This window comes from Symphalangus syndactylus, chromosome 2 (assembly GCF_028878055.3).
Source record: "Symphalangus syndactylus isolate Jambi chromosome 2, NHGRI_mSymSyn1-v2.1_pri, whole genome shotgun sequence".
Taxonomy (NCBI): Eukaryota; Metazoa; Chordata; class Mammalia; order Primates; family Hylobatidae; genus Symphalangus; species Symphalangus syndactylus.
Window position 1 is genome coordinate 120187226 of NC_072424.2, and position 23726 is coordinate 120210951.

Here is a 23726-nt window from a genome sequence, read left to right on the forward strand (position 1 = left end):
TTTTCTTTTCAATTCAACACTAGAAAAACAAATGTTTTGAAAGTTATACTGAAAGATGTCATTTTTGTATACATATTAAATGGACTGGGTTGAGCCATCTGATTAGGGAAACTTGTTTTTATTTTCTGGTATTATAATTTTTTCTTTATGATATGAAAACACAGTAGTATATTTCAGTACTGTATTCTTGAAGGTGACAGAACTCTTCTCCACTGTTTAACCAAATAATTTTTTTCAATCCTTTCTGTTAGGTCATATTGCATCTTCAGTATTGGATCCAGCAGCAATCAGGATCCCTTTGCTGGACACTTTATGTAGCGATTGGGACAGCCCTGGGTTTGGTAGATATAGCCAATGGTATACCTTCTTCAGGCAATCAGCATCCGCTTTTTAGTATACTTACTGTGGTTCTTCTACTACCTGTTGATACTAAAATCAGCCATTGTTAGTACATGTCAGCACCTCAGAAACTCTTCTTGAAGGACATTTAAATTCATGGGATTTCAGTTTCCTGGTCTTCAAAGCAGTGAGTAATTTTACAGAAAATTATAGGGAGAATGAACTGAGACAGTGTATATAGCAAAATCCACATATTTAGGGGTTTTTTGGTATGAACTCTTGCCATTATTTAATATTTATGTTTATAGCCTTTCTTGCCTCTCTTTTTTGTATTCTCTATGGCTCTTACCCTCATTGGTGAGGCTTTATAGTCTCAGTTTCTGTCAAAACCACAGTCTACTACTTTTACATACATTGTTTTTTTAAAAAAACTTTTCCTTTCAATTTGATTGTATCACTTAACACAGACCATACCTTCAGATAATGCTGTCATACTCTATTGCCTAGACAGACAGGAAACCAAAGCCACAGAGAGTTTTTTTTTCAAATAAAGAATGGCTGATGGTAACAACAGATAGAATGTGACTTTGTAGAACCGTAAAATAGTTTCAGTTTTCAGGATGAGAGAGGAAAACACACAGATAAGACCTGTGAAAATGTATGGCTATTCCTGACTTGTTGGGTTTGGGTATTCAATATCACCCACAATACCTCGGGCTAATTATGTTCTCAGTATTCAAGACAAGTAAAAGGTCACATTCCTAGCTGTAAGTTCTCACCAACTGGAGTGGCCAAGCTTGTCTTTAAACAATGACTTAATCCAGGGATACTTTTTCATAGGCCATTTTAAAAATTGTTAAGCTATCATAGTCACATTTATGTTCACAGCTATCATTATATTCATTATGTTTGCCTCATCCTGAAATATGGCTTGTATGTGAATGGTAAGCAGTAGATCATTTTAGAGAGAGCTTTTCAGAGTTAATTATGAGAAGATAGAGCACCTTTTCCTTGAAATTAGCACAGATATTTAGGAAAGAAAACTTGAGCTATTCTTTAATTTCACCTAGCCTTGAATAGCAAATATTTCACATATTCCTTCTTATTTTTTGACACCACAAATAAATTACTACTATAACTAATACTTACTAATATTCATAGTTTCATAAATAAAATATGTCACTGCCTCTCCACTGGACATTCCATAACTAGTTTAAAAACAATACTACCACTTTGTCTTTGGCATGAAGACAGTAACTGATCTCAATAATGTGTCTTATATTATTCATTTCTCTTCTGAATATGAAGAAGAAACAATTTTTTTGTGAATCCAGAGCTTTCACATATAAGCAAAAGAAATTCTCCTCTACCTGACAAAATGATGTTGCTTACTTTTACCTCAGTGTTAAATTAATAGTTTTGATTTCTGCTTTTGACTATAGCTGTGATTGTAGTGGAACAGAAAATTATATTACTTTAAATTGTAGAACCAAAAATTTTTAACAGGGCTTTGGGGATACATTTCTTTGCTCCCCATAGAGGTATTTCTTTTTTAAAGACCTTCAAGGTCAACCATTCTATAACCTTCTTAAGTAATATGCTGACCAATCACAGAGTCGGTTTTGAGTATTTATTTTGTGAAACTTTTTACAATACAAAGTATTTGCAAATGCTTCATGGAGATAGAAAATCATTTGTTGCTATTCTGAAGAAATTATACCACATTCATGAATAGTAACATTTTTATAGTGTTAGTAATTATAAATAGTTAATTTCTAATAGTTAGAAATAGTAATTTCAAAAGACAAATGGTCAGTTGAAATCATAGTTTTTTTAAAAAAAACGTTAATTTGGGGCCACAAAGAAAAAATGTAGAATTAACCACAGGAATGCTGTTTTCTTGTGTTTATGCTTTAAATATGACTATATATTACTATAAATATTAAATATTAAAATATTTCTGAAAACAAATGGAGTTATTTGACAGAATTATACATGCAATAGCCTATAGAATCTATTAATATTGGAATATTTTTAACATTATAATTTACACAGCAGCAGGGAAAGTCTGTGAGCACCTTGACTAATCTCTTCAGTCTCAACAGGTGATGGTCATCCCTCTACATCCAAATATTCTGTTTCTCCTACCAAATGACAACCAACCAATGAACAACAACAACAGTTCTATCCAAAATGTTTCCCTAGGTTGGTGCTTTGGGCCCTTCTAGTTTACAATGCTACCAACAATACTAATTTAGAAGGAAAAATCATTCAGCAGAAGCTCCTAAAAAATAATGAGTCCTTGGATGAAGGCTTGAGGCTACATACAGTGAATGTGAGACAACTGAGTAAGTGACTGATTTTTTTATAATATGCATTTTATACAACTGTATATTCAGGTTTACTTGAAACAACAACAGAAATTTTCTTTATGTGCTATTTGTTTATGTAAGTTTTTTTTCTGATGATGAAGTTCAGTAACAAGTGAGTGACATAGCAGAAAAAAAAAATCAGCTCAGTATCTGTGAATCCAAGGGAATGAAGGAGGTAGATGAAAGTTTATATTTTACTTTAGGAACATATTTTGAAAATACTAACAATATGAACAAAATGCCAGAATAATCTTGATCATCATTGTTGTCAACTTTAGGAATAAAAAGAGTGTGTAGATGTGGATGTGGGAACTCTAATGAGATAAATCTTATAGAAGGAGATTTCCTGTTTCAAAACATCTCCTGCTGGGCATGGTGGCTCATGCCTGTAATCCCGGCACTTTGGGAGGCCAAGGTGGGAGAATAACTTGAGCCCAGGAATTTGAGACTAGCCTGGGCTACATAGGGAGACTGTCTCTACGAAAGATGAAGAAATTAGTTGAGTGTTGTGCTGCGCACCTGTAATCTCAGCTACTAGGCGGGGCTGAGGTAGGAGGATTACTTGAGCTTGGGAGGTCAAGGCTGCAGTGAGCCATGTTCATGCCACTGCACTCCAGCCTGGGCAACAGAATGAGACCCTATCTCAAAAAAACAAACAGAAAACGTCTCCTTCTCTCATGTTCCCTGTTTCTATTAGTGATACCACTGTCTTCACAGGACTAGGTCATGAATGTAGGGGTTCTGTTGGACCTAAAATCAAGTCTCTCCTGGAGATCGTTCACATCCTAAGCTCTAGCCACACATATGGCATGGCTTGTACTTCCACAAAGAGGCTGTGCTCTTTCCTTTACATGCCCTTTCTATATCTTTGCACACTGTTCTTCTCCACTCCCACCATCAACCTCATTATCACCTATGTATTCTTAAAGACAGTTCCTAAGTCACCTCTTCTTTGGAAGCTTTTCTGAAATCAAGTATAGACGTCACTGCCTTTGAGCGTCTACTTCATGCTGTCCAGATGCCTAGAGCATCATATGCATCAGAAGACCATAGTACTTAGAAGACTAGATATATTTATGTTCATATATATATATGTGTGTGTGTGTGTGTATTCTGTAAACAATAATCTCTGACTTAAGATCATATTTTCTTTTTTCTTTAACTCTTAACTTCCCACATATTCCCAGAACCCAGCACATTCCCTGGAACTGGAACACTTGTTGAATAGACGAATGAATGAGTCTGCATGAGAATATTTTAGGAAATCAAATATTCACAAATATGGATAACAAAAAACAATTGTTTTAATGTTATTCTATGTTACAGTTATACTGTGATTAGGTACATTAGTAGAGATCAAAAGAAAAGAAAACTTTGACCCTTTGCCTTCTCTACACTCAGGAGGTTGAATTGAGGGAGGCAAGTGTTCCTCAGCTTTGAAGAGGGCGATTGCGACCAAGGCCAGAATCACAGTGTAGTAAAGAGGCAGGCATCTCCACTTCTGTGAGGAGCCACCCATCTCTATTGGGTGGATGTACACAGTTACAAAGAACTCATAGAGATGGATGAATGCAAATAATAATAATACTAATCATGGTAATAAACCATTTCTGAGTCTCTATGGGAAAATACTTCTTAACAACTGGGGCTTTTTGGAGGGAGGGAGAATGCAAGCTGCTACCCTTTCACGTATAGGAGTCTTCACAAAGAAGGAGTCTGACAAATGGTAGTTTATCTATGACTGGAGAACTCTAGGAGGACCAGCACTGGCTCTGTCCTCATAGGCTGGGAAAGCCCAGCACCACTCTTTCCATATACCAAGACATTTAATTTATACCATTTAATTTAAATTATCCATTTTATTGTTTTTCTGCAAGTGAATCTGTGGATAAGCACTTCTACCAATGGAAAAATAAAAGGCTAAAACCTAAAGTTTTAAAGTTCACAGTATACATGGGAAAGTTATTTGAATTTTCAGTTGGTAATAACAGTACTTGTTCCCAGAAAACTGATATAACTCGCTAATGCTCACTACTGAAATACAAGAGTTTATTGTTGTTGTTGATGTATTGCTGTTACTTTGATATCCTTTAAAATATAGAATCTGAATCATTGATGTCATGAGGCTTACTTAGAGAGTTGTCAAACAAAAAGTCAGATGATTTGAGGATAAATAAGTCTGAGAGTTTGTTGGTTTGCAGGTGACTTCCTGTGGCCCCCTTAGTTAGCTTCCAGGCAGGAGAGGCTGTCAGAGCAGCTGGAACGTTTTCTATAAAATAGCCACACAACTCAAAGATGACACTATCAAGGCATCATTTCTAGGCTTTCTCCTTTGAAAAAAATCAAATTACATTTTGAATTTTTCAGGATTGTTTTCCTTCTCTGTAGGGTTTATTTCTTTGAATAAAACTAGTGTCTGCTAATGATTAGAATGATAATTATGTTTCATGTTTATACTTACATAACTGTGTTTTTTACTTAATGGTTTTGTCCAATGTAATGATTTTTGGATTTGAAGTGTATTAAATGTTAATGTTTTTTCTAACTTCTAATTTTTTTTTTTACAAATTCTGAAGATAAACACTCATATTTTCGTATTACATTAAAGAAATACCTAATTACCAGCACTGTCATTTTGCTTTCATCCTGCATCTCTAATCTCTAACTTTAAAAAATAGGTGAATATTTCTCATGCTGGTTCTTATGTTCATGTAGGTCATTGTCTTGCCGTGGAGGAACCCAAAGGCTACTACTGGCCATCTATCCAACCTTCTGAATACGTTCTTCCTTGTCCAGACAAGCCTGGCTTTTCTGCTTCACGGATATGGTAATATTTTCACTGACTCTTACCAGCAAAGCTCCACGTTATCAGCCTTCCCAGGGTTATACGTGCAGCACGGTAGTTCTCAGGCATTATATTGATTGCAAAGAAGGGCAGGAATCTCTGTGTATGCCTGTATCATTCACTCCTGGGGAATAAAGATAACATAAGTGGATGACTCAGAAAGGCAGTGTTTTCCTCCCAGCCACATGCTAATCAAGTCCTCTCACAGAAAAACTGAAGAATTTAGCAGCCAGCGGGTAGCACCAGAGCAAAGTACCTTGTATGTAGATAAACCTAGCCTAGCCTTGGAACATGCATCTGGAATTCCGAAACTTTTTAACTATTTTGACTGATTATTGTTGGAATGGGGAGAGGAGGCAAAGAGGAAATGAAGACAAGATCCAGATTGGGATAGTCTGCTGATGGAAACTGTCAGGGTGTAGATTTTCTCTAAATGTTTAACAGAAACCTCAGAGACAAGATAATTGCAGGGATTCATGGACTAGCAAGTCAAATCCATTTCTCTACCCACCTAGCTCCCAATTAGAGTTTTCTTGGGGGAAATTCCGAAATGGAAACTGCCTAAGCATAAATACTTTGCATACTGTAAATACTGCTGGGTTTGACACTTTGTAGGGAGCAAAGAAGGGGACTGTAGAGATGTATGGACTTGAGTTTGGAATGTGGCTCCATCTCTTCCTGGCTGTGAGAACTTGGAAAATTCATTGATTTATCAAATTCCATTTAGTCTTCTATAAGATGTGGATTATAATCTGCTTTGCAGAGTTATGTGAACTCAAAATCAGATTTTACCTGTAAAGTTCTAAAGCAGTACTTGGCCAATGTATCCTAGGTTAGGATACTGCTGGTATTTTGTTTCCAAGATGCATGCTACTGATTTTTTTCCCATAAGAATTTTTAGCATGAAATTTATTTCAATGCATTACAGTTTTATTTTCAAAGGAAACTTACCTAGAAATCAAGGCAAATCCCAAAAGTTATTAGCTAATTTTTTCAGTTCTAATATCATTTATAGAAAAACAGGAAAAGAAAACTTGTAGAAGGAAATAGTGCAAATGGAGAAACAAACTGGGGTGAGAGAGGAGAGAATAAGGAAGGGTGAGAAGAATGAGGTGGAGAAATGGAGAGAATTTGGGAACATTGTATAGATAGGGTGATAAACAGAAATAGGCTAGAGAGATAGAACATAGACATATAAACAGGTACAGAGATAAACAGAATTAAAATGGAAAGAGTAAGAAGCTCAGTGTCTTAAAGGGAAGCTTGTCCATTGATCATATTGTAATAAATGTATACATCGTGTAAAAATCCCTTTAAGCAGTACAAAATAGTATCAGTTATATCAAATATTTAAAATATCTATTTTGTTTCACAGTTCTTACAATGCTACCAATCCATTGGTAACCTACTGGGGACCTGTTGATATCTCCAACTGTTCAAGTAAGTGAGCAATTTTCCTTTATTTCTCAAGGACAAAATGACATGACTTCATGCTTCATGATTTTCATTGTCTTCGGGAATATTCTTCCGCTATGTGATACTGTTTTCATATTAAAAGGCAAATGTTTCACTTAAGACACAAAATCGTTTTTACCCTCATTTTAACTTTCTGTTCTGTAAGGGATTAAAAATAGTAAGGAAAATCTAGAGAAGACAAAACTAATATATAAATTGATATTTGTATCAATGTTTTGTAGTTTGCATTAATTTTAAATAGCAAATATACACTTATTCAGGGATTCTGGAAATGTTTCTCTTAGAACTTTGTGTGTTCATTCATCCCTCCAAGTTATTTGTACCTTACTAAAGAGAGAAGTTAGTCTCTGCATAGAAAGAAGTATTATTGCCTTGTGAATATGGGGATGAGGTATACACAGGAAAATCTCACTTTCTTGCTTCAAATGTAAAGTGAAATATTACACTCTACTTTGGATTCCTGGAAATGCTCAAAATATGCAGGTAAAACTTAGTGTTGTTTTCTTCTGCCTTTGTTTTAGAAGAAGCAAATGAAGTTGCTAACCAGATTTTAAATTTAACTGCTGATGGGCAGAACTTAACCTCAGCCAATATTACCAACATTGTGGAACAGGTCAAAAGAATTGTGAATAAAGAAGAAAACATTGATATAACACTTGGCTCAACTCTAATGAATATATTTTCTAATATCTTAAGCAGTTCAGACAGTGACTTGCTTGAGTCTTCTTCTGAGTAAGTATTTTTTTTTTCCTGGAGAGTAAATTTTATTGGATAATGATGTTACATGATTTCTCACCTATCTGAATACTTTGTGCCCAGATTTCAGAATTCAGATCTCTGCAAGATGTATTGATAGTCGTTAATAGTGAAGCAAGGTCATTCACAACGTGAACTTAAAAGTTCTGTGTGGTTTTTTTTTTTTTGAGAAATACAATTTACAATATACATAGCCCTAGAAAGCATAAGCAGTCTTTCATTTTTTATTTGAAAATTCTAAATTTAGTTTAAAAATTCTAAAATTCTTAATTTAGTTGACCAGTAGAGTTATGCATAACTGATCATTGTAAGTCCACTATACTGTAAACTGTGCCACTGACAGCCACAGCCACATGATTGTTGGACTTCTGAAATGAACATACTGGGGCAGATGAAAATGTACCTGTATTTATATGATTCAATTTGTATTTAATTGCTTCATTTAATGTATTAATATTAAAATATTTAATGTTTTTCTATTTCCTTCCCTTCTACATTTCTCTGAAGAAAACTTTATATTTGTTAAAAATGTATTTTCTAACAATCTACATAATAACAATATAAACATTTTTATAGCGTCTTGCAGTTCACAAAACACTTTTATCGCATTATTTCCTTTGATTCTTGATAAGCCGTAAGGTAGGGAGGATGCTTTTTCATGTGAGAAAAGAGAGGCTAAAATAAATGAAAAACAGTATTTGTTCAGGATGATTTAATTGTTAATTTTCTTTAAAGCAGAAATTTCTCTTGAGGATTTATCCATCCCAGTGATTCCGTGTTTTAACAGATATCACTGTAGATTGGGGTAATTTTATGGGTGTTCATGTTAAGATCAGAAAATCTAAACACAATTTTATTTTGTTTGTATTTTGCCATGCAGCAAAACATGTATGTTTCAGAATCTAAAATATCGTATTACTTAATAGTGGTATTTTTTGTCATTACTTTAGAGCTTTAAAAACAATTGATGAATTGGCCTTCAAGATAGACCTAAATAGCACATCACATGTGAATATTGCAACTCGGAACTTGGCTCTCGGCGTATCATCCCTGTTACCAGGGACAAATGGAATTTCAAATTTTAGCATTGGTCTTCCAAGCAATAATGAATCGTATTTCCAGGTAATGAGCCAGTGGTTTCTTTCATTTTAATTAATTACTTAGACATATAAAAACTTGCTGATCACTTAGCAGTTGCTGCTTCCAAGAGGTCTTGGTCTATGAAGTGGCAAGGTCTGAATGTTGGCTAAGTTTAACTAGAGCAGTAGCCATAAAGTATTGTGGGAGCTCAGAGTGGGTATACTTTCATAATCTGGGTGACAGGGGTGGTCAGCTTACCTTCTACAAGAGGGGTTACTGGAGCTAAGCATGAGTAGGGGCCACCATACTTTGGGGTGAGCATCAGTTCAGTTAGAGGAAAGAGCTTTAAGGGCCCCAAGGTGAAAAGAAGCATGGTGCATTCTCTTTGCCAGTGGTTCTCAAACTGAACATTAGAATTTTCTGGAGGAGGCTGGGCGTGGTCTCTCAAGCCTGTAATCCCAGCACTTTGGGAGGCGGAGGTGGGTGGATCACTTGAGGTCAGGAGTTCGAGAACAGGCTGGCCAACATGGTAAACCCTGTTTCTACTAAAAATACAAAAAAAAGTTAGCCAGGCATGGTGGTGCAGGCCCATAATCCCAGCTATTCGGGAGGCTGAGGCACGAGAATCGCTTGAACCTGGGAGGCAGAGGTTGCAGTGAGCCGGAATAATGCCACTTCCCTCCAGCCTGGGCGACAGAGCAAGACTCTGTCTCAATAGAAAAAGGAAAAAAATAATAATCTTCTGGAGGACTGGAGGACTTGTTAAAACAGATTTCTGGGACCTACTCCAGGAGTTTCTGATTTAGTAGGTCCTGGGTAGGCCCACCAAATTTGCACTTTTAGCAAGTTCCTTAGACATTGCTGGTCTAAGGATCATACTTTGAGAACCCGTGATGTAGAAGTCTGGGATAGCAGGTGACAGTATGGCTGGACACATAAGCTGGGGCTGGATTAATGGAGAACCTTTTCAGCATGTTCAAGCGACACATAAGCAAAGAGTTTTCAAGTTCCTACTACATGCCAGGCACTATTAGCCACCAGAGCAAACAAAATGAATGAAGCATTGTCCTTGACCTGGGAAAGTATAGTATGTGAAGCACAATATATCTTTTAACTGTGGAGATAGAACAAACTGAAAATATAAAAAGCCTGAAATCAGGATACAGGCAAGACCTTTTTTCTCCATTAGACTAGGGGCTCTTTTGGGTAATTCTCTTTCACATTTTAAGAGTAAAACTCAGTCAACCTCAGTCTCATTCCAAGACAATTTGCAAGAAAGCATTCTTTAGCCTCGAGCTATGGTTTCAGGAAAAATGCTATCTGAGAGTGTTCATAAAATTTTAATGCAGTCTGAAATCAACAAGTTAACTTCAGTCTCTTTCTCTTTCTCTCTCCCTTGCCCCTTCCTCCCATAGTTATTATCTTTCACTACGTGTTTTGAGAAAATCTCAAAATCTGCTGCTGGTAAATCTAATTTTTATACTTGAAAATGTTGACTGATTTATAGATTTCTTCCTATGTCTTAATTAAAATCAATGCATTTTCTCCTTTGACACACATGTAAAACCCAAATGAGATCTATAGCTCTGTCTGTAGGGGTTTATCCAGAAGTTGCAGTGACTACTGTAGATACAAAGGGAAGTCCTGGTACTGGATAATTTAAACTTGCAATTGTTCACTCGCCTAACTATGCATGTGGAATAAAGTTATTACCACTTAATTATGATTACTTGACCAATATATCTGTGTGTGTGTGACAGATGGATTTTGAGAGTGGACAAGTGGATCCACTGGCGTCTGTAATTTTGCCTCCAAACTTACTTGAGAATTTAAGTCAACAAGATTCTGTATTAGTTAGAAGAGCACAGTTTACTTTCTTCAACAAAACTGGACTTTTCCAGGTAAGTACATTCATTAAATTATTATTTTTTAATTGCAAATGAAGTTTCTTTGCTCAGAGGAAAAAAACAAAACTTTAGATTCCTTTGAAATATATCAGAAAGTTTAGAAAAATTCACTGTGTTTTCAAAAATGAAAATTTTTAATATAATTGTTTATTTCATTTCAGATAATATGCTAATTAACAAGTTGTATGCACTTCAATTTTTAAAATAATTCAAGTATTAGGCTAAGGCTTGCATTAAAAAATTAGAAATTGAATTAGTGAAGAAATGACCGTTTATTATTACTTTTATTAAATATTTTATGCTCTCCAATCATTTAGGCCTTTAGAGTTAAAGAAATTGCGCACCAAAGGAAAGGGGTTTTTTTTTTTCCTTTAATTTAGCAGTAAGCACTGTTTACATAATGAGCAGCATTCTTGGCTTTAATCAGTTTTCCCATTAGTATTTCAAGTGACCTTTGGTCTTTACACATCCGCAGAGTAGGATGGCATTGTGCTAAGCACATATTATCATTTTTATTGGCATCATTTCTAGATTCTAGAAGGCCCACTGCCAGCAAACACTGGTGACCTCTGTTTGCCTTTACAAGTACAACCTAATTGAGAGCAGGTTTGCTGGGCCCTTTTTAAAAAATAAAACTTATCTATTAAATTCAAGATATCATTGCATATTGAACAATGTGACTTATATAAGAGAAAATAGCAAGTCTCAAGGCCAGAGAATTGTTTCTAATAGATCTGCCTTTATATGTCATGTGTAAAGGAACAGCCAAGTAGAGATATAGTCAAGGAAAAATAATACCATGGAATCCTTGACAGTAGTTAATTCCAAAATTTAAAAATTTTATCAACAAATGTTTTAGGAACCAGCTCTATACAAATTTGGTGATTTATATGAATGCAATTTATGTATTTTGTATAAAACGTGTAATTTATCCTGAAAGATTTAATAGCTATAAACATGTACAACTGCAGTTTTAAAAATTATGGTAATTTGAAGTGTATGACAATGTTACCTTAAAACCAATATAAAAATGCAGCAAAACATGTATGTATGTAGGTGCCACAAAATGTGAATGGTACAGAAAGGGGGTCCAGTGCAGGGGGAAGGTTTAGCCCTGCACTCTTAGATTTGCAAGCATCTGTCATTGTTTTGAGTCTTCTCCACATCATTGTTTCCTTCTCCTTTGGTATTTCTCTACCAAAGTTGTTATTAGGAAGCATATCTGGCCAGGCGCAGTGGCTCGTGCCTGTAATCCTAGCACTTTGGGAGGCTGAGGAGGGAGGATTGCTTGAGACCAAGAGTTCAAGACCAATCAAGCCAACATAGTGAGACCTTTCTCTTTAAAAAAAAAAAAAAAAAAAAAAAGAAGCATATGTTCAGTTTCTAAAGTTAATTTACAGGAGGATGAAAAAACTTTAAAGGTTCTGTGGTGCTCCCCTATCATAGAGGGCAAGGTACAATGGTAATGGTGTTTTTTTGTGTTTTACTGAAAGGCTGGGTATCACCAGCTAATAGCTGAGTTTAATGATGACCACCACACAAAATTAACAAAAAGCTATATTCTGGATGCTGAGTTTTATTTGGAATTTATCCTGTGATTATTCCAAAACAACTGATTTGTAAGCTATGATATAAAGAGAAATTCAGGAGATTTGACAAGAAATATAAGGGAAAGAAAAAAATAGAGATGAACTTGCAGAATAGAATGCTTATTGGTCCAAACCATTTTATGGGACAGATTTGATTTCCTGACAGCCTTATTGTTTAAGTGAAATCCACAGATGCTGGCAAGTATACAATCAGAGAAGAAGGTAGAAGTCCTGGATGGGACTTGAATCCAGTATTACTTTTAGGTATAAGTTAGTAAACATGTCAGGCTGTTGGCATGGATGTGAAAGACGTCTTGCTTTTTATTTTTCACACCATATTTTCTTCATACTTCTCTGAAAGAAAACAACATCTATTTTCTAGAGTAGGGAAATGATCTAATTGTTTCACAGCTTTTTATGAGTTTATATTATTTATGAGTCTGCATTGTTTCAGATGTTAACTGGCTGACATCACTCACCACAATCAAGAATGTAGTTTTATGAACTCAGTCTTACAATATTGGCTCCCAACATTCCCTCAATGTATTTATTATAATAAGGGAAATAGCAAACCGCCTTCAGGAAAGCCAGCAACTTGATGTGATAAACAGGATGTTCTAGAACTGAAGATCTTAAGTGTAAAAATTGCTGACAGTTTGCTTATTTTGGAGCACCAAAGTAAAATAAAAGTGTGTACTTCTGACTGATACACGCGATTTTTTTTTTTCTTTAAAAGGATGTAGGACCCCAAAGAAAAACCTTAGTGAGTTATGTGATGGCGTGCAGTATTGGAAACATTACTATCCAGAATCTGAAGGATCCTGTTCAAATAAAAATCAAACATACAAGAACTCAGGTAAGAAAACGCTCCCAATAGCATTTGGACAGAGGTGGACTATTTAAGATACTAATGGGGCCTTTTTTCCTACATGCTAAAAAGTAGCTGACCCTTTTTTATGGAGTAGGGCCCAGTTTTCCATAAAAAGAGAACAACTGGTCAGGTAGTGCTTTAAAGTCACAGTAAATTGAAGCAGCTAGAGAGGTTAGTCTTATCTAGGACTCAATAATCAGAAAGAGAAGGGAAGTGAAGAGAAGGGCTTCTATTTTTCAGATACAACATATATTGCCTCAAATAAATTAGATGCAGATGTAGTTGCACAATTCTGCCAACAGAGGTTTTGGTTGTTTCTTTATTTTTCTGTGTATATTTGCAAAGATAACTGCAACTGGGAAAGCCAACAAAGAAACAGGGGAGGGTGGACTTATTTTTTGAGAGGTTAGCGTGGTTTAGTCTTTGCAAATGTTGCTTTTCTTGTTGCTTCATTACCCATGTCATCTGTTTGTTTGATAAAATTAGATGGAAGTTCTTATTGTCCCAGATGGCCCAAGAACAGGTTTTTCTCACTTTTCTAAAGGGCACTCATCATGATTCTGCCATTTATTAGATAGGCAGGAAGGCAGTCTGGAAACGAGTGTGCTGAGGATTGAAAGCCAAGTCACCTAAGATCTAGCCCCCTTTGCCACGAACCATCTTAGACTTCCGTGTTCAACACTTTGGCCTCCTTTGTTTCAGGCCCTTCATTCATAAAGGAAGATTTTTAAAAATTGTAGAACATACATAATATAAATGTATCATCTTAATCATTTTTAAGTGTACAGTTCAATCGCATTAAGTGTGTTCACATTATTATGCAGCCATCACCACTATCCATCTCCCCAGTTGAAACTCTCCTCCCATTAAATACCCATTCCCTGTTCTCTCCTTTCAATAGCACCTGGCAACCACCATCCTACTTTCTGTCTATTAATTTCAGTACTCTAAGTACCTCATATAAGTGGAAACATACAGTATTTGTCCTTTGTGACTGGCTTGTTTCATAGCACAGTGTCTTCAAGGTTTATCTGTGTTGTAGCATCTGTCAGAATTGACTTCCTTTTTAAGGCTGAAGAGTATTTCATTGTATGTATATACCAGATTTTGTTTGTCTATTCCTCCATCAATAGATGCTTGGGTTGCTTCCACTTTTTGGCTCTTGTGAATAATGCTACTGTGAGCATGAGTCTACAGATATCTCATCGAGTCCTTGTTTTCAATTTGTCTATGTAAATACCCAGACCTAAAGGAGAATTTTGAAGATGATGTGAAATTGTAGTGTCAAGAGCTTTTCTAAATGCTAAGAATGAGAGTAGAATCAATATACTTAATGATGGGACATTTGTAGTAACCTACAGATAAATGAGTAGGTAGTATGATTCCTTATGAGGTTAGAGTTGATTTTCGCTTGAAGTCTCAATGGGAGAGAAGAAGATCCCCCTAAATTGCCTGACATTTTCAGGTTGAATTGGCATGTTAATACTAATCTATTTCTTTGTGAAACCCTTTGTGTTTTTATTCTTTTGCCATATTTAAATCATGGCATTTTAAACACAATTTCACATGTTTATTCTTATGTTAATATAGGAAGTGCATCATCCCATCTGTGCCTTCTGGGATCTGAACAAAAACAGTAAGTTTTAAAATATTGGTTATCTTAATATAGATAACAACTGAATTTTAAACATTGTTAGACACCCCCATTTCCTTTAATTCCACCCCAAACCAGAGTGAGTCACAATGTAAGTGTAAATGGCAAATGAGCTGCAAAGTTAGTTTAGGTAGCTTGGGAAGTCAGTTCTAATTTCTGTAACTTTTTAGTCATTGCAAGAAGAAATAGGCAGACTTCACTGTGTTTTCTTTCATTTTTTCAATTGAACAACCTCTTTGACATCAGTTATTTGTAAAATACAGCATACAATTTTATTGCTACTTTTGATGAAAGTAGACTTGCACTTAATCTCATTCTTCTAAGACACATTTGAGGAGATTATTTGATATGTGTAAGGCAGACAATTTAAAATCCAGCTTCCAGACCTCCAGTTATGAGGGAGGTGAGAAGCTGACTGAAGGAATGTAAATATAGAAATTGTTATAATGGACATGTATTACTTGAAAGAGATGAACAGCCTACAGAATTAGATTTGACAATCAAGAAAGGAAGGCAAAATTAAGGGATGAATCAGTCAATAGGCATAAGGTGTTAAATCTCTTTGAAAGGAAGTACAAATAAAGAAGCTTCTTCTGTTTGTCCCCTTGTGAGGATTATTGTGGCCAGATTCATTCTGGTATCAAGGCAGGCTGCTTTGCTGATGAAAATAGCCTGAAAAGGGCAAAAACTTCTTTTTTTCATAGTCCTTGTCACAGCAAGACAGGTGTTTTTTGGTGGAGGTGTTTAGTTGGAAAATTTTGAGAAGATCTTTACTCATTTACATAGTTAAAATTATCACTTTATATATTAAAATATTATTTAAATAAATGGATTCAATACATTGACAATATGCATTGCTCATATTCCATTTTATACCATGAAAGTCAAATAAGGTGGGTTCAAGCCATTTACAATCAGTTACCACCATTCATGATTTTTGTATACGTAAATGGCACATTATAAGAAAGCAAAGCTTGTTTGTTCTTATGTCTTCACGAAAATGTAGATTAACCCTCAGAAAAAAATCATTAGTTCATTAATATGTAATGTATTTGAAAAGGAGTATTCTTTTTATGGAAGTTCATTTTAAAATATGTTAAAAATTAAACTTGAATCAAACATTTGTGGAACTCTTGAGTTTGAACCCACTGATTAGATCACCTCTAACTGCCCACCCAGAGCTAACATTTGATGATTCTAGGAATCCAAATTATTCTAAGGATTGAAAGCTTTCATAATGGTATCCATTTTACAGATAAACTCTGTATGGCAGAAGAGACTGAGGCAAATTTCTCTGTAGAAGGTCTCATCCATTATAGAGAAGACACTGACCTGCTGTTTTCACACTGTTTGTTGATTCCTTCAACAGAAAGTTTTGGAGGATGGAACACGTCAGGATGTGTTGCACACAGAGATTCAGATGCAAGTGAGACAGTCTGCCTGTGTAACCACTTCACACACTTTGGAGTTCTGATGGTAAGGGGGGGAATTTCTAAGCTCATTTTGACATGCTATAACTTTGGATGGCATACTCCTTTTTTGTATGTATTTTTAGATTATGTATTTTGGGAATTATTTCCTGATAGTTTTCGTCTGTACCATGAATCTTAATTCTTAATAAAGAATCTAATTAGCAAAGATCACATATTAAAAATATGTAAAAGTAATTATGGAAAAGAACTTTCTCCCTTTTTTTTCCTGTAGCATTAATAGTGATGATAAATAATCCCAGAAACAAGAAAATCCTCATGAAACTTTTTAATTAAGAGAGAAACAGAGTCAAAGAGATGGACAGGGAGACAAGTGGGTGGAGGGAGAGAAAGTTAAAGAAGAAATGTTGGGTGTTACTAACATGGAAGGGAATTGTGAATAGTGTGATCAAAAAATTTTTCCTTACGTTGTCACTCACTCAATATATTTGAACGTTACTTTGTATCTGGTACTGCACCGAGTGAGCTCCCTCCTAGAGGTTGCCGTTTGTTAGGACAGACTAGTGACTAGGGTTAGAATGGAGACTTCAGAGCTGCAAGAGAGATGTTGGTTATGATGTTTCTGTCACTCTTAGGCCTCTATATCATTCTTTCCTTCCTTCTTCCATGCCCCTGTTTTATCTTATTAGCCAGCTTGCCAAACAGTTTTAAACAAAATTAGATTGCATCAGTGTGCTTTTCTTATCCCACCAAATTTTAAGACGCACCACACATCCAGCAACTTTGAACTCATCCATAGATTTAAACCTTTCCCTTTTATCCAGTATACCTGTGATTTTGCAAACACTTTTCTGGTCTCCAAGGTACGCTCTGGGTTGTAGCACAGCCTTTGTTTCTGTTTGGTTTTCATAAAGGGACCAAACCACGTTTGTTTTTTAATAGGAGTTAGGAGTAATGTGAGCTGAGGCAATAAAGCTTTTCAAATTAGAATCACAGACGTCAGGTTTTGTTTATTCCCGCCTTTAAATCTTGCACCCTTCTTCCTGTGGGGACTGGGAGGAAGCCGTGAGGATCTGTGGGATGTAGTATTTGGCTCACGAATCTACTCAGCCTATGTAAATGGCCATTGTCATATGGCAACCCTGCAAGTTGTAATTTTCCTGACAATCAAGTACATAAATGCTCTGTGGAATAAGAACAAGTCATTTAAAAAGGTGATAAATCATAGAAGACACCTTTTTAACTATCTAAAATACAAATATTTTGCTTTTGCTGCCAAAGCACGAAAATGAACAATTAACTCTTGCATGTTTTCCTTAAGTAATTATAAAAGAAAATTCAGTTTCCTTCCATGTTCTCTTTTTTGCAAAAGTGATAGCAGGCATTCTTTCAAAGAACACTTATTTTTCATGATTACTCATTCAGGTATGTAAGCTTTAGCTTAATTCATTTAAATATTTCAACTATGTGCATGTTGTAAGTCTAATATTAAATAAATAGATAACAGCAACAAAATTTACTCTTCAGAGATGATTTATATGCAGCCAGAGTTTGCCTGCTCACGACTTCATATGGCCAGTTCCTTCATATATTGTCTAAATTTTATTATCAGTTTGTAATTACGTATTATTTTTTCTGCTGCTATCTGATTGAATGGTATTTTATGTATATGTATATATGTAAAGATAAGCATCATTCATGCTATCTTTCCATTTTCTACCTTGTCTATTTTTGTAATATTAAAAATTGCTGGTAGAAAATCTTTTCAGAGTGTATCCTTTTTGGTGATGTTCTCTTATCTTTTCAGTCTTTCCAGACCACCAAGATTTTGTTAAGAGTTTTTCTTGACTTAGAAACTCTTTATTCACTGGTATAAGATATTCCCAGAGTCTGCATCGTCCCATGACACATTCACCAATTCACCATATGAGATGCTAAAGCAATGCACCTCATACCTATAATTATATCTTCTGGTCTACAAATATTTTAAGAATTTAATGTCTTCTGCTACATTTCTTTGTATTAAAACTGGCTTTCGTGAAGATTAGCACACTTTCATATTGGCTATATCATAAAAGTTTTCATATTTTCATTCTCTAAAGAACAAAATAACACAAAATTGTGTATAAATCTGTAAACAAATCAGTAAACAGCCTTATTTAGTTTCTATTTGAAATTCTGGATTTAATTGTGATTTGCAAGTCATAGGTTTTTCAAGAATTTGTGACACATCACTCTCAAAACCGTGATTCATCTCTCTGGGCTGATGAATCATTGGTTGAGGTAGCCTATCTGTGAGTCAAGTGGCACCAACTCAAACCCCATCCCATGTACCCTGGGTGCCCCGTGTTCTCCCAGTGTTTTAAGGGATTCCCGGGGTAAGAAGATAGGGGAAGCCCCCTCAGACTCTGAGCCTCTGCTTCTGCTGAATTCCATCACTTTGTGCATTTCTTGATGTTGCAGAGATACTGTACCTGTTCTTTACTGCATCAGTGAAACCTGAAACTAACCCACATTTCTTTATTACACACACACACACACATAACTTACTCAAGACCTGTGTGTGAGTAGCAGATTTTATTGGCATTTTGGTGACAATTAAAGACAATTTACATATACAAGGAAAAATCATAAACATTTTCTCCATAATTTAAAACCTAAAAGTTTACACTAGATATTTAATACATCCCTTTTCTAAGAACACTTCATTTTTGAACACCTACATAATGGAGGTAACTTTCTCCTCCAACCAGGATTGAGTGATTGGTCTTACCTCAAGATTTATTCCTATCCCAATCCCCCATTTAAGGAGGAAAAGAAAGATTTTTCTACCAAGTCCAGACTTTGTAAGTCTCCCTTAGCACATTGAAATTAATACTTTATATTAATACACTGGAAAGTATTTACTTCTTTCCACTCCACAACAGCCCTGAATAATTTAAATTGTATCCTTTCGGTACTATAGGAATAAAAAAGTCTATGACCCCCAAAAGTCTTAGTGGCATCTCAATTATGAAAATAAAGACTGTCCCACCTCATACATACCAAGCATTGAAATGACCAGGGTTAGGAGCCTCCACACCACCCTTAGAGCTTGGCAGTCACAGCACCAGCACCAGCCTCTGGCTGAGCTCCTTGCTACCTGGCAAGGAACCTAAAGGCTTGAGGGTTTGGCCATATAGACTACTGTGGTCTCCATTTGAACTGGTGCCCCCAGCCCTGCAACTGTTAGGAATGGGCCTGATGGTTTATTATGCAAGGCAACCATCTCCTCTCCAGTTTCTGCTGAGGGTCCTGGTGGTTTTGATCTTCAGGTTATACTGGAGTGCAGAAAGCTTGGGAAAGAAGGTAATGATGAAAAACAATGTGTAACGACTTTCAGAAGTAATGCTGCATTTTTTTCTTTTATTTATTGATTGAAAATAATATAATAAATGGAAATTTTAATATTGATTTACGCTGTTGGTTTTAGCCCCTGAAAGTAAGCTGCTCTAATGTTAACAGTGAACTTTCTAGTGAAACAGAACGATTCTCATGAGAAGAGAGATTCTTACAGCTGCTGCCCATGTTTTATGTAGGACCTTCCAAGAAGTGCCTCACAGTTAGATGCAAGAAACACTAAAGTCCTCACTTTCATCAGCTATATTGGGTGTGGAATATCTGCTATTTTTTCAGCAGCAACTCTCCTGACATATGTTGCTTTTGAGTAAGTATATTTTTAATCTGCCAAACCCATTGCTAACTGTTCCAAATGTGAATAAGAAAATTGCCTCGGCTTTGAAAAACATTTATACACTGTAGCGTGGTTCAACGTTAATGTTCATGTTTCTCATAAAATATATTATGCAACATGAATTTTCCAGCTATAGAATTTTAATTTATAATTGCTGTATTTCTATTTATAAAATGCATTCAAATCTGTTAGAAATGATTAACATTTAAGTAAGTAAAAATTATATAAGGTGCTTTCTGTATTGTAAAACATGAAAATGTTTGTTTTATAATCTTATAAAATTAGTCCTGAAACAATTTTTTTAAGATCCCTAACTCATTAAAAATCAAAAAGGTTCAAATAATTTAGAGAAATTATTTTTTAAGAAAAATGTCATTCTTACAACTCTAGAATTTTTCCTGTATTAAAAAAAAATTCTGTTGAAACCCAACTGGGAATTGTATAAACAATTGGAAATAATTTTGAAGTAAATTAATATTTTTAAAGTCTTTATAACTTGCCAAATACTCATAAATATCCTTAGCCCCTCCTTTTAGCAGAACCACATCAGAAAGGTGGTGCTACCTATCTTATTGCAGGGTTGTAGAAGATATGAATTTATACAGGCCTGTACTTAAAAGATTGATATACAGTATTAGTTCTCTCACAGATTCCTTTTTTCATCTTTTAGGAAATTGCGAAGGGATTATCCCTCCAAAATCTTGATGAACCTGAGCACAGCCCTGCTGTTCCTGAATCTCCTCTTCCTCCTAGATGGCTGGATCACCTCCTTCAATGTGGATGGATTTTGCATTGCTGTTGCAGTCCTGTTGCATTTCTTCCTTCTGGCAACCTTTACCTGGATGGGGCTAGAAGCAATTCACATGTACATTGCTCTAGTTAAAGTATTTAACACTTACATTCGCCGATACATTCTAAAATTCTGCATCATTGGTTGGGGTAAGCCTTTTAAAATTTTTTTGGTTTTGTTTTTCCCTCATGAAAATTGCCAGATTCTCATAGGAAAAAATCTTATTTAAAAAAAATAGTACCATTAAGAGGAACCTCAAAATTGTGAATGGCATGGATTAGATATACATAGCCTAAGAAAGGGACATCTTCACAACTTTATTTTTTAAAACTCATCAACAGCACTCACTATATACAGGAGTAAAGGAAAAGCCCTCACTCCCTGAGTCACCACAAACTTATTTCCTGAGCCCAGAGCCAGCCCACCCAAGTCTGAAGAAGCAGCTGGCAGACAGTGGTGTCTTTTCCATGATGCTTTAAAATACAAAGGCCAGCTCAGACGGCTAGTTACACTCATCCCCAGACACATGCCTATGTCTTGGAAACCAGAGAAAGAATGTTATTCTTGTGTGTGCAACCAGAATACTTATAGGATTATTGCCTTGAACTTTTTGTAATAACATGAGTCCTCAGTCAGACATAGGTGGTTGTATTAACTTGTTTGAGATCTTCTATTGTGCTCCCTTGTTTTTCAGGTTTCATATTGAGCCAGGCATTTTAGAGCTTTCTCACAGATCTGTTTCAGATGGAAATATAAAAGTGAGAGATATTTTCAAGACCTTCAAAACCACTTCAGGAGGCAATAAGCACACTCTTCAGAGACCTGGGATGCCTGCCATAGCATTTCCCCACTGAAATATACATGGAAATACTTTATTCAATCTCTGGAGAGAGAAGGCTACAAAGACTTTATAGCCCCCTTGCTTTTCCTCCACTTTTTCTAAAGAGTTTTCTTTATATAAAAGGAGGCAAAATAGGCTGTAATGACCTTGTCTGCCTAAACTCTGCCAGTCTAACAAGGCTTCATTAATGAAACCACATTCACTAGTGCCAGATTTGATACAAATCAGGTTTAGTTTTCCAATGAGTCCCACTAAGCAAACATAATTTTATTTAAATATCTATCATTTAAGAGTAGGTTTGGATTGTTGCCAGTTAGAGTTGGACATTGAACCCCAAGGAGGGGATTTTGTTGTTAACCAAGTTGCCATTTCTAAGAAGTTTGAATCCGGGATATGGAATGTTGGCTTGCTTGCATTTCTCTTCTTTTCATTTCTTTTCTTTACATTTCATTAGCAGTCTTATGAAGCAGTTTCAGATGCTTCAAAAGAGTTCGTGTCATGGTGTTTTTGTAACAGGTTTGCCTGCCTTAGTGGTGTCAATTGTTCTAGCGAGCAGAAACAAAAATGAAGTCTATGGAAAAGAAAGTTATGGGAAAGAAAAAGGTGATGAATTGTAAGTAATAACTTTTTGTGATGAGTAGATATCCTTTGTTTCCTGAAGTTTAGCATTAATTTCCATGCCAATAGCAAGGCTTTCATTTTAAAAGGTTGATGTTTATTCGCATGACTGCCAAAGTCTCTGCTACACCACAGATTCAGTTGAATGCCCTGAAATGTTTGAGACACTTTTTCATATTAATATTGTACTCTGTCATATGGAGGAATTGAGAAAATGCCTAAGACAGTTTTTTAGCCTCAGAAGACCCATTCTATTTCAGAAGATTTCATAACACTCTCACCTCCTCAAACCCACCCACATCTTCAAGAGAGTTAAATAGCAGTATCAGACAGAGAGTGAATGATTCGTTGCCAATGGGAGTGTTATGTAGAAATTTAGAGAATGGAGAAATCAGCAAGTTCTTAAACAATTTCGAAAGTTCTCTTCAGATTGTGAGATCATTGAGATTAAGGGCTTTATATTGTTCAGTTTGGGCAGTTACTGATCTCATATTTTATTAATCCACCATGGGTACTCAATAAATATATGTTGATTGAAAAAATTACTGAATGAATAAAGAGGCTATTTCTGAAATGGGACCCATGATGCCACATATCTATGCATATCTCATGGATGGATAACATTTACATCGGCTGGGCTCAGTGGCTTACACCTATAATCCCAGTGCTTTAGGAGGCCGAGCTGGGTATATCACCTGAGGTCAGAAGTTTGAGACCAGCCTGGCCAACATGGCGAAACTTTAGCTGTATTAAAAATACAAAAATTAGCTGGGCATGGTGGTGTACAAGTATAATCCCAGCTACTACTCGGGAGGCTGAGGCAGGAGAATCATTTGAATCCGGGAGGCAGAAGTTGCAGTGAGCCATGATCACGCCATACACTCCAGCCTGGGCAACAGAGTGAGACTCCATCTTAAAAAAAAAAAAAAAAAAAGATCCACTTACATCCAATCACTTATTCAATCTCTGTCCCATTTCTTCACAGTCTTCCCTTCTCTTATATTGGTAAAGTGGCACTCAAAAGACCCCACAAGAACTAGGGAAAAATAATGGGGCTAGGTCAGGAATTCCAGAATTTTAGAAGAACTTCTATGTGTAAAAGAAATGTTAGCTCTAGGGACAAGCAATATTATTCCAGGGACATTTATAACAACATACATTAAAAGTAGAAATCAATAAATAATTTCTAAATAAGAGAATTTTAGAAATATGTTCATCAACTCATACAGAACTTTAAAGTACCATTTAGTAAACTGCTATACCATAAGGAAATTTCATTTATTGATAATTTCCTGTATGCCAGAATCACGTTAGTTTCTAGAATTCAAAGATGTGCAGGACAGCTTTTGCCTTTGTGGAGGTTATGTTCCAACATGGAAGATATGGCCCAGAATAATAACAGTTTGTGCTAGAATTTCAAGATGA

General features: G+C 35.6%; 1 protein-coding gene across 7 annotated transcripts in view; it reads left to right on the top strand.

Annotated features, from left to right (window-relative positions):
- Positions 1–23726, top strand: part of ADGRG6 (adhesion G protein-coupled receptor G6) — a 142897-nt gene that overhangs the window by 94289 nt on the left and 24882 nt on the right. For 5 of the 7 annotated variants that reach the window (XM_055265808.2, XM_063622848.1, XM_055265824.2 and 2 more), the window contains 12 exons: positions 2545–2687; positions 5427–5538; positions 6932–6996; positions 7554–7764; positions 8739–8910; positions 10629–10769; positions 13101–13220; positions 14826–14871; positions 16259–16365; positions 19898–20025; positions 20723–20991; positions 22200–22296. In XM_055265808.2, coding sequence (XP_055121783.2) covers positions 2545–2687; positions 5427–5538; positions 6932–6996; positions 7554–7764; positions 8739–8910; positions 10629–10769; positions 13101–13220; positions 14826–14871; positions 16259–16365; positions 19898–20025; positions 20723–20991; positions 22200–22296 — 1611 coding nt within the window. Of the gene's footprint in view, positions 1–2544; positions 2688–5426; positions 5539–6931; positions 6997–7553; positions 7765–8738; positions 8911–10628; positions 10770–13100; positions 13221–14825; positions 14872–16144; positions 16366–19897; positions 20026–20722; positions 20992–22199; positions 22297–23726 lie in introns of all 7 variants that reach the window. The other 2 variants (XM_063622842.1, XM_063622841.1) reach the window with 1 other exon arrangement.